Here is a 20998-nt window from a genome sequence, read left to right on the forward strand (position 1 = left end):
GTGTGTGTGTGTGTGTGTGTGTGTGTGTGTGTGTGTGAGAGAGGAAATGTTTGGGTGTGTGGGTGAATGAAAGCCACTCAGTAATGAATGTAGAGTGTGTGTGTAACAGAAATGTGGAGAGAGAGAGAGTGAGTGATGGCGGAAAAGGCCGCCCTGGGTGTCACAGGGCCCTGGTAGCTTGGCAACGCTCCACACGCCACGGTGGATGTCCATGGGGACGGTGAACAAAGGGCAACGAAGAAATGCGGAGGGAAACGAAACAGGCCCGAGAGTTGATGTTTGTGTGTGTATTTTTTTTTATGCAAGAATTATTCAGTCACAAAGAACATTTTTTGAAAGTTTCTTAACGGCACAGTGTGTAGGAGTCCAGCGGTGTGGTTGCAGATTGTAACCAGCTCCCAACAGCTCGCTCCTCCCTTTCCAAGACTGCAGTATTGTGAGGCCGCCGAGTGCAAAAACGTGGCAATGGCGATGATTCGCACAGAGGCCGTCCATACCATAATAATACTTGTTTAGGGGCAACGGGAGTCGGACGGCGGCTGGCGGCTCGACGGTTTCGCACTCTGCATCTAACATTACCACAGTTTCACAAGCGTGTAGGAAAACTTAAGTGGCCTTCAAGTAATGTAGAAACGCGAAAGGCTCTCTTTAGAGCCGCTGTTTGGTTTGTCCGTTCCGGGCTACTGTAGAAACATGGCGGTAAGACATGGCAGACTCCGTGAGGAGGACCTGCTCCCTATAAAGATATAAAGGGCTAATTTGAAGCACTTTGATTCTTGGTTCTTGGCTAATAGATAGCTACACCAAAACTAAGATCAACTATTTATTTTACCAATTTATATATATTTATTTGTTCCACTGCATCTGGTTGTTGAGCACAAGTAAGCACAAACAAAAAATGTCTTGAATGTATGTAGTCAAGGCTTCTGGAATTTACTCCCTGCAGACTTGTCTTCCTTGTTCAGTGTCGTCATGCATCTTGAAATAGCTAAAAATGGCCTTTTACTATTTGCTCACGATCGTGTGTGTGTGTGTGTGTGTGTGTGTGCTATACAATACATCTGTCCTCTTGGCCTCCACAGCTTGCCTGTCTGACCCTGCAGCTGTCCTGCTATGCTCAGGGTCTATTGACACACACACATGAACACACAATGCACAATCCATGCATTAGAGATGATGTCATGTGCATACTCAATCTCACTGGTTTTTTGAGGGGAAAAACCCTAAAAGAAAACTGATTGAGTTGAATGAGGCTCTTGTCCTTGTGACCGTCCGAGGTTAAAACCACTCTGGAATGTGTTCACAGTTTCTCTAACAGTGTGTTTGTGTGTGTTTTTCTGATCAGGGCAAAGCGGCCTGGGGAAGTCCACTCTGATGAACACCTTGTTCAAATCCAAGGTGAGCCGTAAGTCGGTGCAGCCGAATCCGGAGGAGAGGATCCCCAAGACCATCGAGATCAAGTCCATCAGTCACGGTTGGCCAGTGTTCATGTCCAGTAGCCTACAGCCCAAAATATTAATAGTATTGTTAACGTGTGTTATCATGATACTTACTGGTTTTCTGTGTATGCGTGTCCAAAAGAAATACAAATTAAATAGCCTTTCTTTTGTCTAGACATCGAGGAGAAAGGAGTGAGAATGAAGCTGACGGTAATTGACACTCCGGGCTTCGGGGATCAGATCAACAATGAAAACTGGTGAGCGGAGGATACTTTATCTGAAGGCCTCAGTAGCTGTTACGAAGGGCATCTCCATCACTGCATTCGTTACTATTTCATTCTGACCCGGTTATCAAAGCCAAAGTTCAAAGTTTGGTCCTTTTTTATTATGTTATATAGAATATGAAAGCAATATAAAATGCTTGGTTAGCTTGAGTAACTGTAAGCAGGTTTGGACGGTGGGCTGACCCAAACGTAGCTTCTCATTCCTGTTTCCTTTGCCAGCTGGCAGCCCATTATGAAGTTCATCAATGACCAGTATGAAGCCTACCTGCAGGAAGAAATCCACATCAACAGGAAGAAGAGGATCCCGGACTCCAGGGTGCACTGCTGCATATACTTCATTCCTCCCACAGGCCACTGGTAAGATCCCATGTTAAACTTTCTGCCCCTCGTTCCACCGATTTCTCCCACAGCTTCAGTGACTAATCGGGCCTTCTGGGGATGTCCCGCTGGACCCCGTTGTCTGTCCACAGCTCTTTAACCACATTCCTCTCCAGCTCTTCTTTTATCATCTCTCTCTTTTTATTGACCACATGTGGAACTCATTCCCTCCCCAGAGACACTGAATATCCCTCGAAGAGTCGGATTTCACAACGAAATTGGACTCTACAGTTCTCATAGTTGAGAGAGGTAGAGAGACATGGGAAACAATTATCAGGATGTAAAAGTGAGAAAATGTTGTTAAACATAGAGATGGGACACCAAGTGGTTCACAGATCCATCCCAGGTGGAGTCCGACATGGTCCTCAATTTGGCACAAGATTTTCCCGAGTGAGAGGCTTGTGCAGAAATAAAACCGGTCTCGGCAGAGCACACGTCTCTGTTAAAACAACCAGGGTTTGATTCGTGTTGACACACTCTGCTGCTGCAGAGATGACGCAAAACCACATTTCTCCTTCTGCTTTTGTCAGTGATTAGGGTCTTTTTTTTCTTCTCCAAGCCCACTCTGTAATTTGTTCCATTTGATGGCGATGATTGGTCTGTCCGTACGTGCACCAAGGGTCAAGGAGGGAGCACAGCAGGGCTCGGTGCTCACACAGAGGATTTACTGTTGATGGAGGAACCTTGGAAGGAGCGTTGTATTGTACACATGTGGATAAAAGCACACAAAACACCCACGCGCACCAACCGTCTAAGTATCTCCGTGAAGGCTTAATACTTCTGTGCACCAGCAGCTCAACAGTTGTCCACTTAAGCGTTCCATCCGCAACGTGTGTGTGTGTGTGTGTGTGTGTGTGTGTGTCCCACTGTTTGACAGACCCCCTCATCATCTGCTCACGTCGCCACAGCTGCAGCTTCTGAGAATGTATGTATGTGTGTTAGTGTGTCCCTGTTCATGTAAAGAAGTGCGTGTCGTGGACTCAAGTGGGCAGTGGGCATGCTAACACTTGTAGCCTGTAACTACACTTGTGTGTTTGTGTCGCAACTTACAGCTGCTCAGTTCAGCCGGTTCAACGGCGCGCACAAAACGCTCGCCTCTATCTCGTTCATCCACGCCGTATTCAAAGTCTCGCTACCCACGCGCGTATCAACGTCCCCGGCCATGCACTGAAACGTGTCCATGAAAATACGCACTCATTTTGAAAAACTAAGATGCAAACATCTGTCAGGAAGTGCTGTCTTCCTCGCAGCCAACCAGAGAGTTGTAGGCAACAGGACGAAGGAGACATGTGTTGGGGCAACTGGTATGACCTGGCACAGATATTAATGTATGTCAAAAGATGTAGTGTTGTTGTATGAGACTTAGAAAAGGCATCATATGGCACATACTTGCAATCACATCTTCTATGTACCCAAAAATGTGTTTGAACCTTAAATAAACAACATAATAACACTTTGATTTGTGCTAGATTTTAGCCTGTTTCATGAGGAAAAAAGTGCTGGAACAAATCTCAAAAAAATGTATTCTCCTTTTCACAAAGTAACGGCAGTTGAAGTTTTAAATTATGCCTGTAACCAATTACGGAGACGCAGCGCCAGAAGCCTCTTAAACGCCTCTGCCATGTGACCACAGGCCTCTTATCATTGCAGGCAGCTCTTTGGATTGTCTTTTCTCTTTCTTTTCTTTTTTTTGAGGTGTCCTAAGCAGCAGTTTGTATTTATCGAGGCTCTAATACAATTTGCACGTCAGCAATTTGCTTTTAAGTTGCTTCTGTGGGTTTACCGGCTGATGAACGGCGCTCGGTGAAGCGGAACACGCTCACGGCACCGGCAGCCATTTCCGACGATGGCAGAGTCAGCCACGCTGTTTCCCCTTCTGGGCCATCTTGTTGTTACCTTATTTAAGCATGCCCTCCTGAGAAAAAGAACGTCCGCACTTTGACTCCCATCGACCCAGAGCTGCTTTCTGATCCATTATATAAAAGAGGGAAAGGAGAGGTATCTGCGCTTGTGGTTGGCTGTCCTCTCCACTTCTAATTTGACCTCAGCCTATTGTTGTCAATTCACATAAACATAACTCAAATTTGTGCATGCGGGCATTTAAAGTGGACGTCTGTGCGTGCATGCACGCATACTCATTCCTCCTCCGTATGTTCATGTGCAAAGATGCATGTGTACACATGAAAGTGTGCATCTTTGCTCAGCCATGCGTGTGACACGCCTCGCATGCCAATTTGTACGTTCTTGCATCTGCACATAAGACAATTTACGAATGCGTATGTGTAATTTATATTCGATAAACATTCACACGGCGAAATCGCGAAATCTTAAACCTCTTTTTTTTCCACTTTTGATTTGTCGCTATCCTACCTCTCTGCATGCATGCGACACATGCCACTTTTCCACTCAGCATGAAAAAAATGCATAACAACGTAGTGAGGTTTGGTTGAACGCACCGCTCACTGTGTCACCTCTCTTTACCTTTTGTGCAGCCCTTTTTCTCCTTTCCTCTGTCTCGCTCCATGTAACACATGACCCCCCCTCCCCCCAACCCCCTGTGTTTCCTCCTATGTTCACGGCGACATGCTTGTCAGTCACTGTGGAGAGCCAGCCAGGCCTCTCCTCCGGCTGCCCCTGGGTCTTTGAAACAGGCTCGCCTGGCTTGGCTCGGGCTAATTGGAGGGCAGAGCAGGCAGCGTGAGGGGAGGCTGGAGGAGCAACTGGAGGCCACGTTAAGATGGGGAAAAAACACTGAGGGCAGAGAGAAATAAGAAAACACACAGGAGCAGAAGAGCAGTTTAGAGTAAGCAGTAAGGCTGTTACAGGAGAAAAGTAAAACACCTTACTTGAAATGGCAATATGTTTTCCTCCAAATTTGCGTGAAAGCAAGAATATTAAACACAAATGGAAAAACGGCAAACAAAGACCTGACTGTTGTATCTATTAACCCTAAAAAAAATGAATGTGCAAGCTCTGCAGTTTCCTGAAATCACACCTAGGAGAGTGTAACAATAAAATGGTTTCAACGAGTAAAGGAAAGTAAACAGCAGCTGATGTTTGAGTGTCCACATGAGAAACCAGGGTCAACCGAATGTAACGGAACAGACCGTGATTGCCCTCTAGTGGTTTATGTTGTTCATTCCCTTCATTTTTAAGAATTCACATACTGTTACTTCCTGTAGCAGAAGGTTTTGTTTCTCTGTGCCACAGAGGAACAAAAAAGGAAATAATAAAATGTTTCACAAATCTGCACTGCTGTGTAACCCCATAGTTACAGTGTATGAGAGTGAAATGAAGCTGTACTGTCATCTCTATCTTCCCTTTCAGCCTGAGGCCTCTGGATGTGGAGTTCATGAGGCGTCTGAGCAAGGTGGTCAACATCGTCCCCGTCATCTCCAAGGCCGACACACTCACCCTGGAGGAGAGGGACTACTTTAAGCAGACGGTGAGAGGAGTGTGCGCGTTTAGATGAGAGCGGTGCTTTTTTTTTTTTTTTTTTTTTCTTTTTTTTTTTTATGAGGCTGGTTTTCACATGTGGCTCTGGTTGATCTCATACCCTCCCCATCACACCTGCAATAACCTGTAGCGGGTCTTTAAAGCTCGAAATACACGGATGATGAGTAGGTTAAATCGTCGGCGGATTACCCCCCTCACAGACGCACATGTTTATGCACATCCACAACCACAGGTCGGTAACATGTGAAGAGCTGCCAGGCACCACAAACAAAAGCCATCTGGGCAAACCCACATTGTGCACCCATCCTGGGGATTAGTCTGCCGTATCATCTCTATAACTGCAGCGCTTCCACAGTCCTGCTCAGTCCAGAAGGAAACGTTTAGGAAGTCTTTATTTGAAGCATTTATTTACTGAGCAGCGCTCTTCAACTCTTAAGTCTGGCTCTTTTTCAGATGACGAACGTCTGCCCAGTTGCCATCCGAGCAGGCAGGCCCTTCATTACCAGGGAATTACTTGGTGACGTCTGGAAGTTCAGAGAGGTCTCCGCCTTCTGGTGCATGAAAAATAAATAAACATGACCTCTGTGAAACGTTAGCAGATTCGAAAGAGCTGGAAAGAAACATTTTGTTAACAATGAATATCATCAGTTCCTACAAGTAAAACCAAGGTCATTTATCCGTTTGTGATACTTTGGTGATAGTCAAGGCTCTTTTGAGTTTGCGTATCTTTATTTTAAACTACTGTACGTGGTCAAAGTCATCACATGTATACAGGCTAAACATTAGAGAGCTATGAAGGTTTTCACTTAAAAGGCAGGTTTTTAAGCAGAAGGCCTAGTTTAGTAACGCATGATAATATCCTGTTAATAATCCAATGCCTCTTAAAGGACTAGTGTGTACAATCTGGCGTCATCTAGTGGCGAGCTTTCAGATTGCAGCCACTTGGAACTCCAGCGTGCCAAGCGTGTTGGAGAACTACGGTGGCCGAAAACCAAAGAGAGAAAATGTGATTTTTTACACTAAAGAAAACACACTTATTAATATTATCTTCCATCGCTGCCAATAGATTCTCTTAACTGCTACACACTGTTCCATAAAGCATGCTTTTTTTTTTTTACAGACTCTTTCTCTCTCTCTCTCTCCATATCTACCTGCATTTGTATTATGAGTGTAATTCTTTCGTCAAAAATGACTGATGGCATTATTATTTTCTTTTTCAAATGTTCTATTCTATAGATATATCGCGATAATATCGCTATCGTGAATTCTTTTGGCCATGATAATCGTGTAGTGAAAATCTGATATTGTGACAGCCCTGCTTGGTACGTTGCAGTAGTCTGACTCCTCTGGCGGATAATCCCCCCCACTGTAACCTCGCCTCCTTATCGTGACTTTCCCTGCTACAACACATTCCCGCTCCACCTGGCTTGAGTCTTATACGGTCTCCGCTGCATCCCTCCCTCGGTGTGTTTTTGTTGGATAATTCACAATCCACAGGAGGCAGACAGCCACCTGCCTTCCTCCACCATTTCCTTTAAATCTCCATCCCTCCTTCCAAGCCTTCAGACTTCCCTAAAAAGCTTTATTCATTTTAGAGAAGCACGATGGGTGTCTTGGCTACCGTTTCCTCCCCTTGATGCCCGTAACAACGTCCAATAAGAACAAAGCAGGGATTGGACCGGACCCTGGCAGAGAATGGAAGCCGCAGGGCTTGTAGCTGGATTGTTTTGGTTGGCCGCACATGCTCTGTGTGACCCTGAAGATTATTGACTAAAAGCCTCCCGTGCCAAGTGTTTTTTTTCACTTTCTCTGCAGCATCTTGCAAACAGAATAAGGCCGTTTTTACTATTGAGTGTTCAGCCTCGACGTGTCCAGCTGTGAGTGTCTGTTTGCATTCCTCTAACTGACAGTTGATGTGGCTTTTTCACTTGGTTTGCGTCCTATAATGTGAGCCTGAGAAAAAGCTTCCAAGGATAAACAATGGAGTGTTTGATCACGGACCAAGTGGAAATTGTCGGAGTAGTAATTGTGGGAGTGAAGAGTCATTCATTAACAGAACGTTTCTCCCAGAAGCTTGGCTGTCTATTTTTCTGTTTAAGTCATTATAAATACATATAAAGAAAAGCAGGGGCCATTCAATAAGCCATACCGCTGTCTGGATGTCTTTTTTTCTTTTCTTCTTCCTTAGAGTGGTTAACCTCCATGTTAACTCCTCCGTGTCAAGGGTATTAGGAGTCATTTCATGTCCAACACCAGACGGTATGACATAAGCAATTATTTATTTAAGTCCTAGTGAGTTCAGAGCAGCTTCTATTCAAGTCTCCGGCCCAGACCTAAATACCTATATGTAAACAGGATGAAGTCCAGGCATCAAGTGGTGTTTGCATGTTACGGTGACTGATTGATTTCACATGTTGGCCAGCATTGAGAGATGATGGATGAATGGTTTGGTGCGGTTTGATTTCTATGCCAGTCGGACCTTCCTTTGGTGTCTGTTTCAGCTCTCATAACTAAAAACCTTTTTGGATTCAGCAATTGTGAAAAATGTGATGACCAAGACTCTGTTGATTATATGCTACGTAAGATAACTTTGAGGTGCTGTTCCTGTGTATATTCAGCCAATTGTATTTCATGTTTTCCCGTGTCATTGTGCTTGGCTCTGTGCAGATTAGGGAAGAGCTGCGAGCCAACGGCATCGACGTTTACCCCCAGAAGGAGTTTGACGAGGACGCAGACGACAGGATGATCAATGACAAAATCAGGGTGAGTTCAGTGGAGGGCATCCTCCTGTGGCTCCAGACATCACGGCACTCACAAATGTGTAATTTGCAGGTTTAAATTAGGTTGTCATGTGTCATTTATTTTTCTTTTTGAATCCTAGTTTCCTTTTTTTTTCATTGGAAATATTCGGAAGTCACGACTGTCACAAAAAATTAGAAAAAACAAGTCAATAACAGCATGTTGTTCTCGTAATGGTGAACAACCAGAAGCATGACCTGAAAAAAAATCGCTGTGTCGCTTCAATGAGTGCATCTGTGTGTGTGTGTGTTTGTGTGTTTGTTTGCATGTGTGCACTCAACAGGAGATGATCCCTTTTGCTGTTGTGGGCAGTGACCAGGAGTACCAGGTGAACGGAAAGAGGATTCTGGGAAGGAAGACAAAATGGGGCACCATAGAGGGTAAACACACACACATATAAAATTGCACAGCTCATCCTGTCAAACAGACCATAGAAAATGATTCACCAGAGAAGTCTCGTGAAGGTCTGAAGACCACAGATCAGCATCAGTTAAAGCTGAAATCCATTGAGGTTTTTAAAATAACTCGTACATTTCTATAGTACAGATTGGCCTTATCATATATTATAACGGCCATCTGCACGGCGTAATTCCGTTCAAACACTAAAACGTCTCATTTACCAAACTCGCACCTGGATTCCCACCTGTTCAGCGCGGAGGCCTTTTAGCGTCATCCCTCTGATAGATAATCCCATTCAGCTGATGGCATTCACACAACGTACCAGCAGCAACAGCTTCGCAAGACAACAGACTCTCATTTTTGGTGTATTTTCAACATGTGAGAATTTACGAACTGCAGATTTTAAAGTCCGGCCAGCTGGTTCGACCATCTGTTGTTTGACTACCAGGCGTCTGTGTACATACGTCTCTCTGCGTCTGTAACTAGGGACACGATCGAGACAGGAGGAAGAGATTTGCACGGACTTCCTGTGTCCTCTGGGATAATGCGGACGCACTGCCTCACACTCACTTGCGACTGTGATACAGTTTACATTTTTGTTGGCCCGTGCTGCATGCTCACACTGCCAAGGAGGTTCTTAGCAAGCGAATGTCCTCACTGTGTGTGTGTGTGTGTGTGTGTGTGTGTGTGTGTGTGTGTGTGTGTGAGAAACAGAGAAAGAAAGAGAGGGAGAGGACATCTGTCAGATCAGGAAGTAAAAGTATGATTGGAGGACTTTTACTGTTAAACAAACACTGTTTCCTTCCCAGGATGCACTTCAGCACCCTCTTCTGCAGTGCATACTGAGCTGTAGTTTATGGGCCGCACTATGAATGCATTGTAAAACTTAAGTATCTCACTAAAAATGAACCATTTTTATATCCTGTAAATTATTCAGACTGTAGAATCCAGAAAGCTGCCTGTCTATTTCATCTGTGATTTAGTGTTCACTGGGAATATGACCGTCAGAGACACGTATCCATGTAAAGCTAGCTCAGATACTGTTAAACTCTTAACTTTCCCATATTGTAGAAAGTGAGATTTCCATGTCTTTTTGTTTTTAAAGCAATCTAGTTGCTATATAACTACTGTGAAAGTATCACAACGCTCAATCCACCGAGAAATGTACACGGTCCATATTCAGAAACTTCAACTTCAAAGGAGCCGTTGCGACTTCAGTAAGGTTGTGATGTCACGACGATACAGTCTTCAGTAGAAATGTTGCTAAACTCCATGTAGCAGTGAAGCTTTGAAGACGGTGAAAGGTGGAAGACCTGAAACGTTGACCAATCAGAGCAGGCTTTTCTCGGGAGGGGGACTTAAAGAGACAGGCGCTGAAACGGAGCGTTTCCGACAGAAGGTGAATACAGGTACATTTAGACATGCAGTATGAGAAAAAGAATGTGTTGTCTGAATATTAAAGCATGTAAACATAGTAGAAACCCAAAATACAAGTATGAATCTGGAAATAAGTATAATATGTCTCCTTTAAATGGTGTACTTCTTACTTCTTTCACCACATTAACAGGACATAGTGGATCACACGACTCCGGAGTGGACAAGTGAGCAGGAAGCAATCTAATCAAGATGTAAAATATAAACATGTTGCTGTTGCAACTTTATATATATTCCTATTATGTTACTTATAATGCATGATTACATTGGTCCTACTTGAACCTCATGCATTTAGTTCAAGCTAAAACAAAGCACTTGTACTCCCTGAAAAGATGACATTTCTGAGGTAGTACCATGAGCCCTTTTAGGGGTGGCTACGCCACTCTCTCAGCAGGCATTGTGAAATTAACTCCACAGAACGGCAGGGCGAGAAAAGGTGAAGTACACCGACTGTCTTGTTCGGCTAAAAGAACAATGGCTCAACTCTAGTAAAGCCAGGCGGTGGAGGGAGGGGGGGGGGGGGAGAGGGAGAGAGAGGCTGCTGAGTGGAGTGTTTTCAGGGGTTTGGGGGACAAGTAGAGATGAAAGGAGGAAAAGGAGTAGAGTCAGGCATTTAAATGTATATACCGTATATAGGGTCTTATAGGGACAAGAGAGTGGAGATACCAGCAGTGCAGCTCGCTACAAGTAAGTAGCGCCTTCCCTCAACGCCACTAATCAGCGCTCCCAGACCCAGCCGTTATTCCACTCTCCTCTGTTCAAAGAGAATTTAATTTCCTGCCCATGGATTTCAAAGCTTTACATAAATAGCACCCTCCTCTTTTTTTCTTCTTCTTTTTCATTTACACTCTTGACATAATCTATAATTCAAACATGTGTTAGCTCTACCGGAGGCACCAGCAGCTTGTCACGGGGAGTTTGTTAAAACGTCTCACTTAAAGTTCTCCAATATAGAGGAGAGCCGAGATGTATTAAATTTCTCAAAGTGTGTTATCTTGGCTTAAGAGAATTGCCGGAGATGTCATGTTGGAGGACGCCCTTCAGGCGACAACACTGCCGTTCTGTGGTGCTTTGAGGAATGGCAAGTGCAGTCACTGCATCACTTCAAACTGTGTGTGTGTGTGTGTGTGTGTGTGTGTGTGTGTGTGTGTGTGTGTATAAAGTCGAGCCTAAATCATCTTGACTTGCTGCATAAAAAGCAAAACAGTCGAGATTGTTTTCGTGAATCTTTCTCAAGTTACGTCATTCAACTAATGTTTCCTCTTTTTTTTCCCTCTCTCTGCAGTTGAGAATATTGCACACTGTGAGTTTGCTTACCTGCGAGACCTCCTCATCAGGTGAGCATCCATAAGTTGATTGAACGGATTTAAAGATACGCAGGAACTGATATCGGTTATGGACCGAGTCTCCGGCTAGATTGGAAGCAACTCACTTTATTTGTAGAAATGAATTGGGAAGGGCACAGAGACTATGAAGCTACACTTCCCCACTGACATCAATACTAATGAAATTGTTTTCGATGGCTTGAGTGCTTCCCTAGACGGTATTACAACAGGCCTGTCAAGGAAGCTTCTCCATTTGATGTTAGCATTTGAGCTTGTTAGTACAGGAGTCTCATCCGTAGACCGTGGAAGTCTGACATAATATTCTATGAATAAAAAAAACCTGAATCGTATCTGCTTATTCTCAAAACCCAAATGAGCCAAACTGATTGGTATTGGTCACCGTCACCCACTCGTGTCTGTAATCCTGAACCAGAGTGGAGGAGACAGACAGACGCACAGAACGCATCACTTGTTCGGTTTCTTACCACTGGGATAAAACATGTAAAATAACACAAGAGCTTGTAGGCATCTGCTGTAAAGCTATTCTTATTGGTTTTTGCAATACCGTCTTCTGTCTTTCAGGACACACATGCAGAACATCAAGGACATCACAGGCAGCATCCACTACGAGACGTATCGTGTCCGCCGGTTAAATGAGTCCAACGGCCACTTCACCTCTCACCTGTCCGACCATCCAGATGTCCAGCCGACGTCCAACGGACAGCCCGAGGAGCAGCCCGAAGAGCAGCCCAGCGGCGCCCCGCAGGCCAACGGAGTGGCCGCTCAGCACGAAGTCCGGTCCCACGAGATGTAGAGTGAATATATGATGTCAGGATTTACATGAACAAGCCCACATGCACACAAACGCACACACACACTCATGCTGTGAAGCCTATCTTTTTGTTACCTAGAAGGACTAACTACCTAACCACAGGAAGTTCCACGACACATGATTCAGAGTAAATCCAAACATTTTCCCCCCTTCATTACAATTCTTAGCAAAATGATTTCTTTCCTGCAAATCCACATACTGTACAGGACTCCCCCATCCGTCTGACTGCACAATGCAAACTGCATTCAGGGTTGTTTACAACAATAAACCATGAAACTTGTCAGGTAAACAAAAGTAAATCTATACGTTTCAATGCGGAGCTTTGGCTGCTGGGTTTAGTTGTAGAGCAGATTTTGATCAGAACCAATGAGCATGATGGAAAAGGGGTGCCCATAAGAAAGGGATAAGAAAGGCCTGTTGTGTTCAGAATACCTTTGCAGGATCTTGGGTTGACAGGTTTAGCCATTCAAGGTTGTCCAGATGAGGATACATGGCATAATTCAAAAAGTACAGCATATCAGATACACATTAGCTCTAAACTAAGATGAACTGTCGGTGCCAATGGCCTGGTCTGCTTTGTGTTGTGGTGTATAGTTTTGTATAGGAACTAAGGTTAAGTAGGGATATTTAGATTAGGTTCATAGTCTCATGGAGAAAGTAAAGATATTGTTGACATCTCCGCACTGCAAAATAATAATAAAAAACTAAAGCAGTGGCAGTGTGGAGCAGCTTTCGGAAGAATTAGTCCCCATTGTCATTTTTCCATTTTATGTTTTTAAACCCCCCCCCCTTTTTTTGCCAAACCACCCTGTCTCTTTCTATATAATGCCAATGTTGTGTAATAGTCATACCTTCTGCCTTTTACATTTACTATTGTATTTTTATTGCTGTTGTTCATGTTCTAATGTTATTGTATACAATGGGAGTTGTGGAGGAATCTGTGCAACTGTTGTCCCATGCATTCGTTTTTGTCCATTTTTATCCCGACCAAATAAAAGTCATTTATTTTCTGTTCTAAAGAGAAGCACATACAGTATATAGAGTTGATTTATGAATAGATATTTATGTTGTATGTTAAGTGTAATCAGTTTAATTCAACTTTCATTCCAGCTGTTGGCTTCCAGAGGTTTGTTGCAAATCTTTTAGCTTTAGACGGTGTTTGTTTTTAGTGGCCTGCATTCAGACACTGTTGTACCCTGTTGGCTCGGCTGCACTATAACTAGCACCAGTGTGCAGAAGTTGTCTATGTTTGTACATTAATTATTAACGATCACAAACCAATCCTGCCAATAGATAACGGTTAGAACAGTGATATTTACAGTGCAAGATTATGTGGACATATTACTACCACTGAGGGGAAGAATTTGTGCCAAAATAACCCAACATTACAGAGAGAGAGTTTTTGTTAATATTTGGGATAAATGTGCACATTGATACAAACTCATGGGATATTTTATAGAGGCTACATCTAAATTTTAAACATATTTTCTAACAAAAATAAAGTGTTTTCTCTCTTTAAGTCCCAACAAAAATATGTTCCATACAAACATACAGAAGAGAGAATACATTCAAAGACCAAGAAAGAACTATTGTCTTTTATCCAGAGAAAGTTATTGGGTTACACCTTGTTTACTGTTGTAAAGTTCTTGTGTAATTTGTTATGGTATCATAGATTAAGGTTCTATCTTTGATATGCTATCTTAAAGAATAAAGATTGATATTTTTATTGTTAAACGTTGATTGTCTTGATTGTCGAAACTTAATTCAGCGAAAGACGGGCAGCTTTGAGTTGATGCTCCTCTGTGCCGACGATTCCCAAAAGTTTAATTAATTAGAGCAATTTTTAAAATGCCAAACACATAAAAAACATGCCAATATTCAGTATATCAATATCAGTTTGGTGACCAAGTTAAAAATTACATTCTTTAATTTGTTCAAATATTGTTAGTGTATCCTGTTTTCAAATGATTTATATTAGATTTAGATTTCACCTCAGATATAATTGCCGGAACCAAATATTTTTTTTAAATCTAGAACATCTTAAAGAAGTCCTTCAATGTCTTTTAGCCGTTCTCGAATCAAAGACCTACATTACTCGCTTTTCCTTGTCAAACATTTGTCAATTTGGGAAAAAACTCCTTCAAGAAATGTAAATTAGAATCACCGCCTTCGCCAACCAGTGACCTCCCAAAATTGAATCAGGTCAGCGGGCGTTTGTGTCAAATTCACTTGAGGTGTTTCCGAGATATCATGAGAATGGGACAGACGTGAGGTCACAGTGACCCTGACCTTTCACCTTTCACCACCAAACCCGAATCAGTTCATCCTTGAGTCCTAATTTGAGACATCACGTTCACCAGAATGAACCGGACATACGTTCATACATAAGGCATACAAATAACTGGCAAAGGGTGTAGTTGTTGAATGGCACGCAGCGAAACACGGTGAAGACATTCAATCTATATTTTTTTATTGGTCGAGAAATATGTTTGTAAATATTACGGTATCGGCTCTAGGCATATATTATGGAGACTTTGGCCAACTGTGTCAACAATATGCTCAGCTATGAGTTTGTTGAGGGACATTATTTTCAATGTGATGACACCTGCTCATTAACTAAGAGAGCTTCTCATTTACACCTCCTGTCATACTCTTTCTCAACTGCCCTGCTGATCGTAATGTGTTGACAGTGTTGTTTGTCAGTCAGCCTTTCACACGTTGGGGCTCACGCTGTGGCTTTTCTTGCCGTCTCTGTGTCGGACTCATAGGTTTGAAACTCCTCTGTGCAGAGGATGCCGCCGCGCCAGGGTGACAAATGACAAACGTGAAGGTGAGAGACAATGAAAGTTACAGAAAAATGAGTATATATATCGAGCACTCACCTAACGTTGACACTTCTATACAAACTGTTTCCCAGGCAGCCACCCCGAAACATGAAGGGGAGTGATACTGACAACTGTGACACTGCTATGACAGGTCCACTGGCTGGCACAGGTACTAAACCAATTTGGTGTTGCATATGAACTGACAGCTGAACTTTCTCACTGACACAGCATGTTTTCCTTTAATTTTATGACTTGGCCCAATGGAAATGCATGTCATAGTGCAGTTAATGAGCAAGTAAAATGTGCTTCAAATATTTAAACCTATTAGTTTCTCTTGAGTGTAATCAAGAAAGTCTACACAGCATTTCACAGTGCAAGACACCAGGACAGATTTGTTCAGAAACCAGACGGATTACCTTGTGGCACAAGAAGAGACCGTCTGAGCCAGACTGAGCTTTCAGAGCTTCCTCTTGAAGTGGCAGATTGCGGAAAAACAGAAACAACTGTGGGGAAATAAATCTTTTACAACATGTGTAATCTCTTCAGAAGAGACAAATAGAAATCCTTTGATCAAAGACGCAACGATTATGTTAGACTTATGGGAAATGTGGTCTAAATTTTGACAGGCACTAACGATATTCCTGGTGGTGCAATAGATACAGTGAACTCACCTGTGACCTCATTTAATTAGAACTAATCCAGTCTAATACATCAGGAAAAACCTACAAAAAATATCAGAAAACTACAATCCATTCTGCAGAATCAAACTTTTATTTTGAAAATCTTCTGTTGGAGGCGTAGCATCTTTCCGAGGCCGGCCTTCTGTGTGTCCAGTCCTCATTGGATAATTGAACCGGTCACACGTGGCATTTAAAAAGGCTGTGCTTCTGCTTTTTCTGTAAATCCCTGTCGAAACCCTGAACAGCACTGTGCTAATGTTACTTTTTTACGGTCTCCTAGGTGCAGTCCCCGGCCTTCTAAAAGTAGCAGTTTTTAGTATTTGCATTGTTAAGTGAGTTTGCTGTCAGTTGAAACATTTCAGACACAAGAGAAATGGAGCCTTCATGACATAAAGGTGTGTGTGTGAATTAGCAGCAATTGAAGCTTTGGGTTTTTATCATTTTTATTTTTAATGTGCAATAATGTTGGAATTGCAGAAGGATAGAAGTGGACAACTGACTTGACAGACACACTGCACATATTAGTCATTGTTAAGTTAAATTCAAACCATATTTTATGTCAATCAAAATGTTTAGCCACTAGCTAGCCACCAACAGGCTGGCTAGCTTCCTTATTTAGCTACTAGCTAGCCATTTACAGGATGGCTCACTGTGAGAGCTTGCGTCGGCCTGCTCAGCAGTGCAGAATCAGTGGACTTTTGACTCATCAAAGCCTTTATTTTTCACAAATATAGAAGTCACAACAAGAACAGAAGAAAGAAACCTCCCCCTGGCATTGGCTTTAAACATGTTTCGCAGCGTTCGCCAGCAATGGCAGATGCAACTACGTGCAACATGTGGCAGCACACTGCGAAACACTGGGGGGGGGGGGGTCTGAATCAATTAGCTTATTCAACAACTCCCAGCGACACGGCGAGATTTCAAGTTGTACCAGCTCAAGCGAGGTGGATCTGACGAGCTTTCAAACGTGACTCCGAGGTGAAATGTGTTTCACTTCCTCTCAGATGGTGAGCCGTCTGTCTGCAGCTGGCTGGCTGGGCTCTGTGATGATGCGTCTGCTGGATTGACAGCATTGCCGGGGAAGTTGGAGATTGACGAGGTGTGTGTGTTTGTTGATCCTGATAATAATTCACAGGGGCTATAGCTGTTTCAATGGGTAGCTCTGTACTGATTAATCCTCAGGAAGTAAAGGGCGGCTCGCCTCCTCCCTCCACCACAGAGCTGCATCAGAAATATAGAAATCCATGCCAAATCTAACAGCAGGCACGTTATGTGTCTCAGCTGGATCATACCGCCTCGTATATCATTGCACTTCACCCAGCACCATATTGCTCCACGGCGGCACGTTACCAGTGTCTACTGGCAGGGAAATAGTGATTCACCTTGCGTTTGTAGGAATGAAGCCAGTATAACACAGTACACGCTACAGTACTATCCGTCTGTGCAGGAATTAACCCCCGAATGCAAAAGGAAAGATCAGAGTCAGGTTTTAAGAAGAGAGAGAGAGAGACGGAGCCTCACGGTGTTGGAAAAACACAGCTTTGCTTGTTCCTTCACTGGCTTTGTCGTTACCAGGCAGATTTCCTCCATCCAGACAGCCAATGAGCCACCGGGCCAGCCAGCCAGACAGCCAGCAAAGCCAACCAGTCGGCCAGTTCACCATCTGGCTGGCAAGCCTATCGTGGAGCGAGCCAACGCCTGTCTGTACTGTACTGGTGTGGCACCAGTGGCTAGTGGTCTTGCTTCTCTCTGTCTTAAACATACACACACACACACACACACACACATGTTTTCGTCTGCCTCTGTGTCCTTCAGAGCTGCTTAACAGGAGAAAACAACCCGAAACAAAAGACTGCTACCCGTTGCCCAGCTCGTCCCGTTCCCTCCGGAATAATAAGCACCATTTCGTTTTTTGCTTTTTTTCAAATCACCAACTTATTTACACAAATGCAAATATGTGTGTATACACACACACACACACACACACACGGACCACTAGTACTCTCTAATCCTCTGCCCGATTTACCCTTGAGCCCTGCCAACTCACTCTCCTGGACGCGAAAGCATAGGCGCCGGTTTGTTGTTGATGTATGCTAATGGCCAACATCCATCTGCTCGTGTGCTTAATTTGGATTTTGCTTGTTTCCAGCCATGTTCCCGCCCCTCCTACTCCAACGTTCCCTTGCCCCCATCCACACCACATCCTCCCTCTCCTATGCCACCTCTCCATCTCCTTCCTGCTGCCCCGCCATCAGCGGGCGGCTTGTCTGCCTGGATGGCGGCCAGCTCTCGCGTGGCCAGGGCGTGGAGGGGGGAGGAGGGTCCACCCCGCCCCTTCCTCTCCGTATGAAAATTAGCCTTGTTTTGATTAAAAGACAGCTGCATATTTCATTAAAGTCACCGGCGAAGGTGGCAGAAGAGAAGGCGCACCTCTGGGGAGGCGAAGGTTGTTTAGCTGGAGTGAATGTTGCTGTTTAGTGCCGCTGAGGGGAACAAATAGCGAAGACAAAAGAGCTGCCCGGGGACTGCTTTGGGGTTTAATGGGGCTGACTCACAGGCACATCAGTTAAAGCTCACACTGATGCGGAGTGTGAGTGAATGTGCGTTGCATGATATCCAGAGCAATTGACAATGAAATATACCCCCACCCCCACCTCCTCATCAGCCATCAAGGTGCTTCGGCATGCCAAGGCAGTTGCTTTGAGACCCACTGCTGCCAGGCTGCTGAGGCAAACACAGTAACCGCTGTTTCTGAGTAATAAAATGAGAAATGGGTTCTCGTGTGGCCATCTTTTACTCCGTGGCAGATAGGCTGCTCCCATGTGGGCCGGGGAAAAGGAAAAAACGTTGCTTCCCCGATGCATTTTCAACTCTTCAATGAAATAAGTTGCTTCTCTCAAAGTTTTCACCTCGTCTTCTGCCTTTTCACTGCCTCAGCAATGGTACAAATGTATCATCTCCTTTTTTGCGTTTTGTTTTTTTTGTGTTTTTTACCGTGAATTGGGGACTTTAAAAAGGCTTTCTTCTTTTTTTCTGGTTGAGGGTGGCAGTCGCCCTGCAAGAGGTGGTCGAGGACGACCTGAAGGGTGGCCGGGCGACCTATGAGGTCAGAGGTTAAGGAATGGAAAGGGTGGAAGGGGAGGATCTCTTGGCTCGGAGCCAACTCCAGTGGAAATCAAAGACATGGGGAGGGACCAGGAGGACGCAGTGTGGTGGTCGCTCTGCATAATCAATGAGAAACAATAGAGGAAGAGAACAAGTGGTTCTGCCTTTCTTGACAGGGCTGATTGTATTTATGTAGGGGTGGAAGCGAGGGGGGGGCATTAAAGGGGATTGCGTAGCGAGATGTGGGCAGGTGCAGGGGAGCGCTGTAATGGGTGGCCCCCGCCGCAAAGCCAAGGACATATACCCAAGAGGAACTGATTGAATGCCATGCCAATAAAAGGAGGCAGTTTCATGCACCATTGAGCGAGTTGGCATCCTCGCAGTCACACTGCGATGAAACCCTCCCCTTCGAGGTCATGATAATGTGAATCACATTTCGTACCCCTGTGGGCTTGTACCGCTCTGAGGAAGAATTAAACCGCTCCCTTAGAAAGCCACGATTTGTTACTCTTCTGTTTGTCTTACGGTTTTGTGGCATGTATCTGGTTGTATTCGTTGTGCGTCAAAACGTCGGGGGGGAAAAGCATGATTGAGTGTTTGTTTTGACAGAAAGGAAAAAGATCAAATTCAGTCATGATAGGTGGGGGAAATAATCAGATTTAAGGCTGCAGTGCGCACACAGCCAGAGAGGCTGTCCTTTCCTTTTCTCCGTAGGAAGAGCAGCGTCTCCCGGAGTGGGCTAATAGAATGCTTGTCTTGTATCTTCCTCGAAACTTTTATCTGTCACAATTACATTCAGGGTGGAAGCCTGCGCGGCTCGCAGCCAAATACAGCGCTTTAGCCGAAAGCGAGGCAGTCAAACGCTTACGTTGAACTCGACAAGGACGCTCGTTCATATACCTCTACATTAGACCTGATCTCAGCCAAAAAGTGCAGCGCTATAGCTTTATGTTTATATCATGAGTTGTGCTGGAAAACAATAACGAAGAATGCAGTTTTATTTCCTCGGCGCTGTGTGCAACTCTCAAATCCGCTGCTCGTTTCCTGATATAAAAAACAAATATCTGAGAAAAGGTCGTAACGGTTAGTGATCAAAGCCTTTGTACATGATGACATTAAAATGTTTTTATAATCTATGTACTCCTGACAGTAGGGTAAGCCACTATAAACCTATATAAAAACCCAGCCAAGGAAAAAAGAAAAAATAACGCGATATACCGTGAAACCGCCAGAATCTTAAAAAATACCGTGATACAAATGTTTGGTCACACCGCCCAGCACTACCGTGACCGGATACACCAGAGAGGAATGTTTGATCGACCAGTGAGGTGTTGCAGGCAGTGTCCATTTTGTTTGTAATTTATATGAATGTGTTTGCGACATTTCTTTTTATTATTATATTTTCTATTTTGCATCAGGCATAAGGTACGCACAGCATGTGACCAGTGAGAATGTTGTATGCCGTCTGTCTGACACAGTAGATATCTTACTGTTTTATTCAAGCAATGAGGAAGAGTTAGAATGTGATTGCACTCAATGTCTGCAACAGTGTTTAAGAAATTGAGAAAAATCTGTAAGACGACAAATCATAAAAATAAAGGCGGGCAGCAGATGGGAGCAGACAGGGAGCAGAAGAAGCATGTGTCTGACGCTGCACCACTGCCTCCTGCTGTTTGTCTGCAGCAGTAACATATTAAGCCCGTGCCAGCATGTGCATAAAAAGAAAAGCTAATTCTTCCATTGTCGGGCCCTGACATTAATGCATGTACTGATCCACCAGCCCCCTTTGGAGCCCTCTCCACTCCATGCAGCTCGCCTCCTCCGCCCGCTGCCCTATTCTTTGTTTTCTCAGGGAAAATATAAGTTAAGCTCACCTTATTTACATTTATATGATCAGATTTTCTTCCTTATGGAAGGTATGCAAATTTGCCCTTTTCTCGAGTCTCAGCCACTGAGTGCATATTTGTTGCAGGGATGGAGGGGTGGATAAAAAATAATAACATTGCCCTCCAGGAGGAAAGAGACCCAAATTAGGATTTCTG

The 20998-nt window shown here is 44.1% G+C and overlaps 1 protein-coding gene across 7 annotated transcripts in view; it reads left to right on the plus strand.

The window, feature by feature from the left end:
* The window catches only part of septin9b (septin 9b), an 85417-nt gene extending 71337 nt beyond the window's left edge, over positions 1–14080 (plus strand). For all 7 annotated transcript variants that reach the window (XM_031874675.1, XM_031874674.1, XM_031874673.1 and 4 more), the window contains 8 exons: positions 1346–1474; positions 1615–1696; positions 1943–2080; positions 5429–5546; positions 8225–8320; positions 8640–8736; positions 11475–11526; positions 12097–14080. In XM_031874675.1, coding sequence (XP_031730535.1) covers positions 1346–1474; positions 1615–1696; positions 1943–2080; positions 5429–5546; positions 8225–8320; positions 8640–8736; positions 11475–11526; positions 12097–12328 — 944 coding nt within the window. In that variant the 3' untranslated portion in view covers positions 12329–14080. The remainder of the gene's footprint in view (positions 1–1345; positions 1475–1614; positions 1697–1942; positions 2081–5428; positions 5547–8224; positions 8321–8639; positions 8737–11474; positions 11527–12096) is intronic.
* The last annotated feature ends 6918 nt before the right edge of the window (positions 14081–20998 follow it).

Source organism: Anarrhichthys ocellatus, unplaced genomic scaffold (assembly GCF_004355925.1).
Source record: "Anarrhichthys ocellatus isolate YVR2014 unplaced genomic scaffold, GSC_Weel_1.0 scaffold83, whole genome shotgun sequence".
NCBI classification, from domain to species: Eukaryota; Metazoa; Chordata; class Actinopteri; order Perciformes; family Anarhichadidae; genus Anarrhichthys; species Anarrhichthys ocellatus.